The 10,752-nt window shown below is 47.0% G+C and overlaps 1 protein-coding gene across 1 annotated transcript; it reads right to left on the bottom strand.

The window, feature by feature from the left end:
- Positions 1–256: 256 nt before the first annotated feature.
- SLC25A43 (solute carrier family 25 member 43) lies at positions 257–10,165 on the bottom strand. Its single transcript, XM_015826902.1, has 5 exons — positions 9,888–10,165; positions 8,273–8,514; positions 6,614–6,786; positions 1,835–1,969; positions 257–433 (listed from the first exon to the last, which is right to left on the bottom strand). The coding sequence occupies exons 1-5, from the start codon at positions 10,163–10,165 to the stop codon at positions 257–259; spliced, it is 1,005 nt and encodes a 334-aa protein (XP_015682388.1).
- Between the last annotated feature and the right edge of the window lie 587 nt (positions 10,166–10,752).

Genomic DNA, 10,752 nt, shown 5'->3' with positions numbered 1-10,752 from the left:
TTACCTAGTTGGGCAATGAAACGTCCGCAAGAAAACAACCAAGCTTAGACAGCACCACAGTTCAATAGTTGGCAATAAATGAGAGTGGATGGATTTTATCAGCTTGGGAGGCTGTCCAGTTGCGCAGACCATCTTAAATAAGGAAATTATGTCCCATTTCCTTGAGTTTGGGGCCTCTGGCAGCAATTCCATGGAAGACAAGATAGCTGGCTTTGAATCTCAGTGAGAAGCTGCATTCAAAAATGCATCCAGAGGCTTAGAAGTTTCTACGTCCAAGGAGCTTTATGTCTTGCAGTTCCTGAGGTTGTAAACTCTGGTCTACACCGGGAGTAAGGGCGTAGCGTAAAGGGGAATCGGTGTAACCATTCCGGTACAGGCAGACCCGCTTACAGAATTCAAAAGTGCTGAACATGATCCCAAAGTAAGGGACGATCTGGGTAAATAAACACAAAAGCTAAAATTACTTTCAAAATTTAAATCTTCATTATTATTATTTTTTGACCGAGACACCATTTTATCCCTAGGATGTCAGTCTGGGAAAACACTCAAGTCTTTAATAGTTAAGATCCTGCGATTAACATTTTATTTCATTCACTGGAGGGGTGCTGTTTTTGCAGCGTGCACACAAAGGGGTCTACTCGGATGTAACCGGGCAGGAATGGCAAATTTTAACTAGCCACAACACCTTTTTAACTGGTGGGGCTTGTATACTTGCTTACTTTTTTTTTTTAAGGAGATATTTTGTTTCTGCTGTGTCTCTCTAAAACTTTATAAGAGAAAAGTATATCTATTGACAATGTTGCAAAAACGGTCTCTTTGTTTAAGCTGGATAACAATTCAGCATTTTATTTTTTAAAAAAAGAACAACTGAAAAGAAGATAAGATAGTACAGGTAATCCTCGACTTACGACCACAAATTTCTGTTGTTAAGTAAGCTTTGCCCCATACACGCGACCGTCGTAAATACGAGTCAGTTGCCAAGCGTCAAATTTTGATCACGTGATCATTAGGATGCTGCAATGGCCATACATTTCAAAAATGGCTGTAAGTCCCTTTTTTTCGGTGCTTTTGTAATTTTGGTCACTGTCCTAAATGCAGGCCGGTTGCCAAGCGGCCGAATTTTGATCACGTGACCATGGGAATGCTGCAACTGTCGTTAAGTGTGAAAAACGGTCATAAGTCACTTTTTTTTTTTGCTTTGAACAGCCACCAAACGAATGCTTTTAAGACAGGGACTATCTGTAAATGAAGAACAATTACCTAACCAGTGGAACAACCTGCCTCCAGAAGCTATGAATGCTCCAACACTGGAAGTTTTTAAGAGACTGGACAACCTTTTGTCTGAAATGGTATGGGGTTTCCTGCCTGAACAGGGGGTTGGACTAGAAGACCTCCAAGGTCCCTTCCAACTCTGTTATTCTGTTATCCTTCCTTCCTTCCTTCCTCCCTCCCTCCCTCCCTCCCTCCGTCCCTCCTCCAACACTGGAAGTTTTTAAGAAGAGACTGGACAACTATTTGTCAGAAATAGTATAGGGTTTCCTGCCTGAGCAGGGGGTTGGACTAGATGACCTCCAAGGTTCCTGCCAACTGTTATTCTGTTATCCTTCCTTCTTTCCTTCCTTCCTTCCTCCCTCCCTCCCTCCGTCCCTCCTCCAACACTGGAAGTTTTTAAGAAGAGACTGGACAGCCATTTGTTGGAAATAGTATAGAGTTTCCTGCCTGAGCAGGGGGTTGGACTAGATGACCTCCTATGTCCCTTCCAACTTTATTGTTGTTGTTGTTATTAATGGAACAGCAAGATTACTTTCCAGTGGAACTGCGCAGGAAGGCTTACCCTGAGTAAATTGGCAGTTAGTCCATTCCAGAGAGCGAGGACTCCTTTGTTTTTCACCGTCTGTTTAAAGCAATCTATCACACCGGCAAAATGGACATCGACCCCCCCAGAAGAAGGGAGGCAGGGGCTTTGAGCCTGCTCGGGAAGAGAAGAGAGAGAAGGCTTTTAAAGCAGTTACATCGGCCACAGGGAAATCCTCGACTTACGACCACGATTGAGCCCAAATTGTCTGTGGCTACTAAGTGGGACATTTGCTAAGTGAGTTTTGCTCCGTTTTACCATGTTTTTGCCTCAGTTTGTTCAGTGAATAAGCTAGTAACACAGTTGTTAAGTGAATCTGGCTTCCCCATTGACGTGGCTTGTCAGACGGTCGTAAAAGGGGACTTGGTGACCCTGGGACACTGCAACCGTCCTAAGTACATGCCAGTTGCCTAGCGTCTACATTTTACTCATGTGATCATGGGGATGCTGTAACGGTCGTGAACTGTGAGAAACAGTCATAAGTCGCTTTTTTTCAGCGCCGCTGTAACTTCGAACGGTCACTAAATGAACTGTTGTAAGTCGAGGACTACCTGTGATTTAAAATACGAGAGATCCATTTTTCTGCAACTCTTGATCGTTCACGTGCCAGGATCTATCTTACGCCATCAAAATGTCACCGAAGAACAGACTGGCTTTGGAATAGCTCTCAGAAGGACAGCTGGTGTCTGAATTTTCAAATACTGCACTTTCAGTAGTCCTCATTTAACGACCGCAACTGGATCAGCAAGCCGGTCGCTAAGTGGAACTGCAACTGGGCTTCCCCTCTTGCTTCAGCTATCCTTTGCTTTGCAGACCTCTGAAGGTCATAAATGTGAGGATTGTTTGCAAAGTTCCTTTTTCATCCCTACTGTGACTGCGAACAGCCGCTGTACGAGGGAGTCGCTAAACGAGGACTGTCGGTGGCATATTTAATCTCGGAGATTTGGACTACATTTTCCCCCCATATGGGCCAATATTGTGTGTTGAATGATTTCTGGTTTTAGCAACTGTAAAACCTTGGGTTTAACCCAGGGATTGTTACTCTAACCAACACAGCCTCGGTATACAGTACTAGACAAATAATTTTGAATCGCTTGTCTCTGGCCTGGTTCCCAAACAAATGTGTTTTGATGTTTTTGAGACATTAAAAAATGCCAAAACTTGCAAGTTAAGCTGTGAAGGGCTGACCTCATTTCCTTTCCACATTTTTCAACTTCAGAGAGCAGGCTGCACGAAGCTTTGAAGATATCAACAATATCTTCTGAAGCTGAAGAGTCAAACCGGACGGTCAAGAAATAATGCAAAAGGCAAAATAATTGCTGCGTTGTTCCACTCCAGATGTGAAAGATCATATTAAAAAACAACAACACTCTTGTGCTTAAAAACTCCTTGCAAGTAGAAGACTAGCACGACCCACCGTTCACTGATCTGCTACTTTTCTATTTGCAGGGCCTTAAAATAGGATATTTCAAATGGGAAGATTACATTTTCATGCTGAAGGAGAATGGATCTAAACACCTTTTTCATCCCAACCTTTACTGTTGAGGACTACCTGTGTTAGTTCAGACTTTAGGGGTCCTTGGTTCTCTCTGAGCTAGTTTGTTTTCCTGTAGACGTTTCATGACCAAACTAGGCAACATCATCAGGACTAGCGATAGCAATGATGATGTTGCCTAGTTTGGGTCATGAAATGTCTGCAAGGAAAAGAGCTAGCTCAGAAGGTACCAAGGACCCCCACAGTCCTCCTCTTCCTCCTCTCCACACACCCCACTTCCTTCTAGCACTGATGATGTTACCTAGTTGGGTCATGAAACATCTGCAAAAAAGGAAGCAAGCTCAGGGACCACCAAGGACCCCTTATGTCAATCCTGAGCTACAAATATTCTCCTTTAATATTTCGGACTTTCCCCAAGTTCTCTGCCATGATTGTGCACATATGATTTATATATAATACTAGCACAATGCTTCTCCCATTCGGAGCCTGGGTGTAGTAGGCTGACAGGCCAACAGACCCAAGAGCTACAGAGAGAACATTTTAAGCATGCCCGTGTGGAGGACTTAAATAAAAGCTGTTTCCTCTGTCTGACTCTGACCTTAGGTGCCGTAAATCAATCTGCAAAGACAGCTTCCAGAGGTGATAAGCCTAAATGATCCCCTTTACTCAGGCAGGATCAACTCTGATTTGCAAGCTTGGCGAGTGTTCACGTTTCGCTTACGGAAAGATGATCCGCTGGGCAGAGCTTCAGCTGGTGCTGCCAGCCGAGTGGGCGACATGCCTGTTTATAGGAGATGCAGTCTGCCCTTTCAGCTGTTACAAGTCAGTCCTCGGCTTACCCCAGTTCGTTTAGTGACCGTTCAAAGGGACAACGGCATTGAAAAAAAGGGACTTATGACCGTTTTTCACACTTACGGCCTTTGTCGTATCCCCACAATCCTGTGATCAAAAGTCAGATACAGAATAATAATAATAATAATAAAGTTGGAAGGGACCTTGGAGGTCATGTAGTCCAACCCCCTGCTCAGGCAGGAAACCCTATACCATTTCGGACAAAGGGCTATCCAGTTTCTTCTTAAAAACTTCCAGTGTTGGAGCATTCACCGCTTCTGGAGGCAGGTTGTTCCACTGGTTAATTGTTCTAACTGTCAGGAAGTTTCTCCTTAGTTCTAGGTTGCTTCTCTCCTTGATTAGTTTCCACCCGTTGCTTCTTGTCCTGCCTTCTGGCGCTTTGGAGAATGGCTTGACTCCCTCTTCTTTGTGGCAACCCCTGAGATATTGGAACGCTACTATCATGTCCCCCCTCGTCCTTCTCTTCATTGCAACTGGTTCATACTTATGACCGTGGCTGTGTCCCAAGGTCACGCAGTCCCCCTTTGAGACCTTCCGACAAGCAAAATCAATGGGGGAAAGCCAGATTCGCCTAACAACTGGGTTACTAACTTATCACCGAACAACTATGGCAAGAACGGTCATAAAACGGGGCAAAACACACTTAACAAATGCCTCACTTAATAACAGAAATTTTGGGCTCAGTTGTGGTCATAAATCGAGGACTATGTGTATTAGATTAGATTAGTTTAGATAACCTTTATTGTCATTTTTTCCTGTGGCACAACGGCACACATTAAAAATAAGATTTAGTTGCTTGCTCTCAAAGTGTACAGATACATAACACACATTTAAAACATACTATATACAACATATATGTATACTATAGACCTACACCCTTATATATAAGTAACGTATATATATTAATCGCTGTCCATCTTCGCTTAGCGACGGTTCGAAGATATAACCTACTTGACAAAAGGGAGTTATAACCGGATTCTGAAATTCGGATGGTTGGGCTCCCTTGCAGTTACACAATCACAGTTGTCCTTTGTGGTCCTGTGAAGGCATTTTTACAATGGTTTTCCTGAAAACCGGAAGTTCCTGGGTTTGCTTAATGACCGTCACAAAAAGGTCATAAAAGCAGGTTACTCCCGTGACCCCATGATTTTATGATCACCATGGCACACGACCGTAATGGACGGGCTCCATTAAGTTTACATATTGAGGACTAGCTGCCCTTGGGCTCTCAGAGACAGAGTAGGCTTGAAATGCAATAAATGTAAATAAAACGGAGCCAATTTTGTATCTCGCATTTCTCTTAACGTGCCAATCAGCAACGAAGGGAAGAAACAAAGCAGGAATAAAATTGGGATGAATACCACCGACGATCCAGTAAATGGACTGTTTCCTAAACAATTTATTTTCAAGACCAAACAGGCAGTCCTCGACTTAGGACTATAATTGGCTTAGTGGCCATTTGAAGTTGCAACGGCACTGAAAAAAGTGATTTATGACAGGTTCTCACCTACATTGCAATGTTCCCGCGGTCACGTGATTGTAATTTTGGGCACTTGTCAACCTGCGCGTATTCTTGACAACTGGGGTCATGTGATCACCCTTTGTGACTTTCTCAAGTCACCTTTGTCAATCAAGAGTCAATGGGGGAAAGCAGATTTGCAGCCCCAAAGATAATAAAATCGGGTGCAGCAGTCATGTGATGGCTCACTTTAAAACTGCATTGCCTAGCGATGGAAGTTTTGCTGCCAATTACGGTCGTAAATCAAGGACTATCTGTATTTAATAGAGTCCTTTAAGGAAATTCTGCAATAAAAGGGAATTTTCCAGCCAAGTGAATATTTAAGTAGCAGCAGGGTGCCCCCTAGTGGTTCAAAAGAGGCAATGTTTCTTCCCCCACAGCCCTATGCTAAATCTGAAAAGGGGGGCAGGCAATGAGGTTGGGGGCTTTGATTATTTCATTCCTAACCTCCCCCCCCTCCATTTCTGTAAGGGAATAAATAAAAGAGACAAGAAAGAACTTTCTAATATTTTGCAGACTTTTTCGCCGGGAGGATAATATGGGTGATAAACCTATCAGTAGGCTAATTTCCTTCTTTTAGTAAGGGGGAAAAAACTTGTGCTATTAAAGGTGGACTTGTTGCAATAAAAAAAAATGTCAATTCCATTTGCAGACGCTGTCCTGTTTTTCAAACTTGGCAAATGACAACTATACTGCTTTTGGGGCAGTCCCTTTTTCAGCCCAGCCTACCTCATTGGGTCGTAAAGAGGGAAAAACAGAACTTCTACCTGTAAGATGGGGATGTACATCGCGTTAGTTCCCAAAGCGAGGCAACGCTCTTGCCATTCCCAACCAGATGTCAATCTGCACACCTTGGCAGGTGTGGTGAAAAGGTCCCTGAAGTAGAATTTACCTGCATTTTCCTCTTGACTGTTTCAAAGGGGAAAGAGGCGGTTTGAGCCACTGCAGCAGCCAGACAGCCGTTGAAGAAGTTTTGCATTGGTGTGAAAGGAAGGCTGGGTTGACCCCAGAGTTCATCCAGGTGAGTGTAAACAAGGAAGGAAGCAATGGAAAAGGGGATTGCACCTGTTAGCAAAGACAAACAAGGTAGATTTGGTAGTGAATACCCAGAGGCAGGGACATAGGGTATCAATATTGATCTACTAGGACAATATCTGTGAAGGCCTAGCTCAGTGATGGTGAACCTTTTAGAGACCGAGTGCCCAAACTGCAACCCAAAACCCACTTATGCATTGGCTGGGCGTGGCTGCGGTGGTAACGGCAGACTGGGTGGGACTAAAAAGTTCAATCAATCAATTCCAACTTTGCAAGATCTTTTTCCCCCCCCCGCAAGAAGTTGAAATTGACTGATTGATTGAACCTGGGGGGTTTTTTTGCACACGGCGGCGGACGCCTAAAGCAAAAAGGGTTTATAAAACCCAGCTGAAGGCCTAGGACTGGAGTGACGACGCGCGTGCCCACAGAGAGGGCTCTGAGTGCCGCCTCTGGCACCCGTGCCATAGGTTCGCCACCACTGGCCTAGCTCTCTGGAGAAGACTCTAAGGGTGGGAAAGGGGGAACGGACGAGAAGAGGACAACCAGCAGCAAGATGGATGGACTCAGCCACAGCAGGGATGGGGCAGACCTGAAAGGCCAGGTGAGGGACAGATCATCCTGGAGAAAATCTACGTGATCACTAAGATCACCAACTTGAAGGCACATAATCAAGCCGTCACGATATTCGGCGAGCCTGGCCCATCCCAGTTAATACTGGAGTGCAATGTCCCATGTCACTTATAATTGGACTGATAAAACTTGAATTACCACAATTAGAAAGCTGCGTACTTCTGGAAAAACTTATTTGTGGAACTATTTGGAAATATATTCTCCGGTAAAAAAAAGTATTTACTGTAAGCTTGATAAGGTTGATGGGGAACAGAGCAAATGAGATGGAGGGCATTGAAGAAATTGGAATGAGGGGTGCTTTTTGGTGCTTTTTGAACTTGTTTGTTTACTTGCAGACCTTTCATGACCCAACTAGGTAACAACATCGGTCTAGAGCAGAGGTCCCCAACCTTTTGGGCACCAGGGATCGGTTCCGTAGAGAAAGCTTTTTCCATGGACCGGAAAGTGCGTGGTTTTGTGTGCTGCCTGCATGCCATGGATGGGGCTTTGCTTGTTTGTGTGGAGTGGTTGCTGGCATGCCACAGCTCGGTATCGGTCCACGAACCAGGGATTGGGGATCTCTGGTCTAGAGGGGACAGGGGTTACCTAGTTGGGCCATGAAACATCTGCAAGCAAACAGGGAGCCCGAAAGACCCCACAGTTCAGCCTTGAACTACGAATATTCTCCTTTATTGGTTACTGGACTGTCCTTGGAAGAGGTGATGGGTACAAGGTTGGAAGATCTTAAGTGCCAAGTTAGGGACAGATCATCCCGAAGGAACTATTTATGGCGTGTGCACACACCTCTTACAGAATTCTGGGGGTTGAAGTCTAGACCTCTTAAAAAAGTGCCAAGTTTGAAAGATAATAGAATATCAATCGATTTGAGGAGGGGAAACTTAAATACCTAATACTGACAAGGAAACACCCCGATAAAGTGCAGACGCTCCTTCCTGGTGGTAAATCATGTATAAAGCATGAAGAATGCCTTTGTAGGGAGGGTCCAGGCGATTCTGCACAATCAGCCGGGTCTTGACCACCTCCGTCGGATAGGTTGCCACAGCCGCCATCATTCCCGCCAGACTCCCGGCCACGATGGCGTTCCACTGGGAAATATGGCCCAGATCATCCATCAGCAACATCACACATCTAAGGCGAGATCAACAGAGGAAAAAGTCATTTTTTCCCCAGATTTTTCCTTCAACAAGTGCTTCAGCTATGCAAGGACTCCAAGTGAGGCCCTTGCTTGACCCCTCCGTCCAGCTAGCTGGTCGTTTCCCATCATCTTTCTTGAAGGCAACAGGGGAGATCTAGGTGGTCTAGATATTTGAAGCCAAGGATTTAGCCAGAAATAATGGATCAAGGAGAGAAGCAACCTGGAATTAAGGAGAAACTTCCTCACAGGGAGGACAATTAACCAGTGGAACAGCTTGCCACCAGAAGTTGTGGAGATTTTTAAGAAGAGACTGGACAGCCACTTGTCTGGAATGGTATAAGGCCTCCTGCTAGAGCAGGGGTTGGACTAGAAGACCTCCAAGGTCCATTCTATTCTATTCTATTCTATTCTATTCTATTCTATTCTATTCTATTCTATTCTATTCTATTCCATTCCTGTATTCTCTTCTCTTCTGTTCTCTTCTCTTCTCTTTTAAATTCTATTCTATTCTATTCTATTCTATTCTGTTCTGTTCTGTTCTGTTCTGTTCTGTTCTGTTCTGTTCTGTTCTGTTCTATTCTATTCTAATTGAAATCACTGCAGTTGTTAAGTGAATTACAAGGTCCATAAGTAAATCTGACTTCCTTCATTAGCTTGGGAAGGTTGCAAATTTTGGTCACATGACCTCAAGATGCTGCAATCGTCATATATGCATATGCCAAGGACCTAAATTTTGATCACATGACTGCAGAGTTGCTTCCACAATTTTAAGTGGTCATAAGTTATTTCTTTTTAGTGATGCTGTAGCTTTGAACGGTTGCCAAATTAATGGTTTTAAGTTTACACATTCCCTAATATGGGGTGAACCGCCTATCTATATGAATAACTAATCAAGGAGAGAAGCAACCTGGAATTAAGGAGAAACTTCCTAACTAATCAAGGAGAGAAGCAACCTGGAATTAAGGAGAAACTTCCTAACAGCTTGAGGACAACTAACCAGTGGAACAGCTGGCCTCCAGAAGTTGTGGGTGCTTCATCACTGGAGGCTTTTAAGAAGAGACTGGACGGCCATTTGTCTGAAATGGTACAGGATCTCCTGCTTGAGCAGAGTGATGGACTAGAAGACCTCCAAGGTCCCTTCCAGCTCTATTCTGATTCAAATGATTCCGATCCTTCCCTTCTGCTCCCCAAACGGCATAAGACGCTGCAACCTCCCACGCCAGGTTCGGGCTCACCCAGCGGAGCGCGCCGGGCCGGGGCAGCTGCTTCGTTTTCACGACCCGGTCGGGCGCCGGACACAAACCCGGATCACCGCTTGCCTTCCCCCCCTCACCTAGCCCGTCCCTCCCTCTCCCTCGCGGCTTACCGGCGGTAGGAGGCGAGCTGCACGGCGCTGTAAGGCAGGAGGCGCAGGCAGGCGGTCAGGTTGCCCTTCCAGAGCGCGCCCGGCCCCTCGGCCCGGCACAGCCGGCTCCCCGCCTGCCAGAGGCCGCCGCCCGGCCGCCCGGCCAGCGCCCCGACCTGGCCCAGCACGGTGAGCACCTCCATCGGGGCCGTCAGGCTGTGGCTCGCCGCCCCGGCCAGCCCGGCGCAGCCCAGCCGCTGCAGCGCCGTCAGCCGCCCGTCGCGCTTCCAGGTAGCCATGGCGCACCATGCCCGTCGGCCCCGGGCCGCGGTGGAGGCGCCGCCGGGCTCCGCGATCCGCCGGGCAGGGAGGCCGGGGGCGGCGCCAGCCAGCCAGCCAGCCGCCTGCCAGCCGGGCGGACGGGCGGGCCGGAGACAGGAAGGGGAAGGGCGCGCGAAACGGGCCGCCCTCCCGGCTCCGGAGCGCAGGGCGCGCGGCGCGCAGGGGAGGCTGCAACGCAGGGACCCGACGGGGGCGCAGCAGGAGCGGATCGCGGCCGGGATGCCCGCCCGCTTGGGCAGCCGTTGGCCAGGGGAGGCGGCGGATCTCTAGGCCGGCCGCCTGCCTTTCGGCTCCCGGGGGGACGTCGCCGGCTGTGGGTAAAGGGGAGAAGAGCCGGTAAAGGGGAATCTTTGTAGCTCCGGGCTGAGCTGTGGGGTGCCTTGGTGCTCTGGGAGCTTGGTGGTTCCGTTGCAGACGTTTCATGACCCATCTAGGTGACATCATCAGTGCTAGGAGAAAGCGGGGTATGTGGAGAGGAGGAGGTGGAGGAGGATTGCGGGGTCCTTGGGAACATCATCGATGCTAGAAGAAAGTGGGTGTGTGG

The sequence above is a fragment of the Protobothrops mucrosquamatus genome, unplaced genomic scaffold (assembly GCF_001527695.2).
Source record: "Protobothrops mucrosquamatus isolate PMUCROS unplaced genomic scaffold, P.Mucros_1.0 scaffold3369, whole genome shotgun sequence".
Lineage (NCBI taxonomy): Eukaryota > Metazoa > Chordata > Lepidosauria > Squamata > Viperidae > Protobothrops > Protobothrops mucrosquamatus.
The sequence above is the reverse complement of the archived record's forward strand: the minus strand, read 5'-3'. Positions and strand labels throughout refer to the sequence as shown.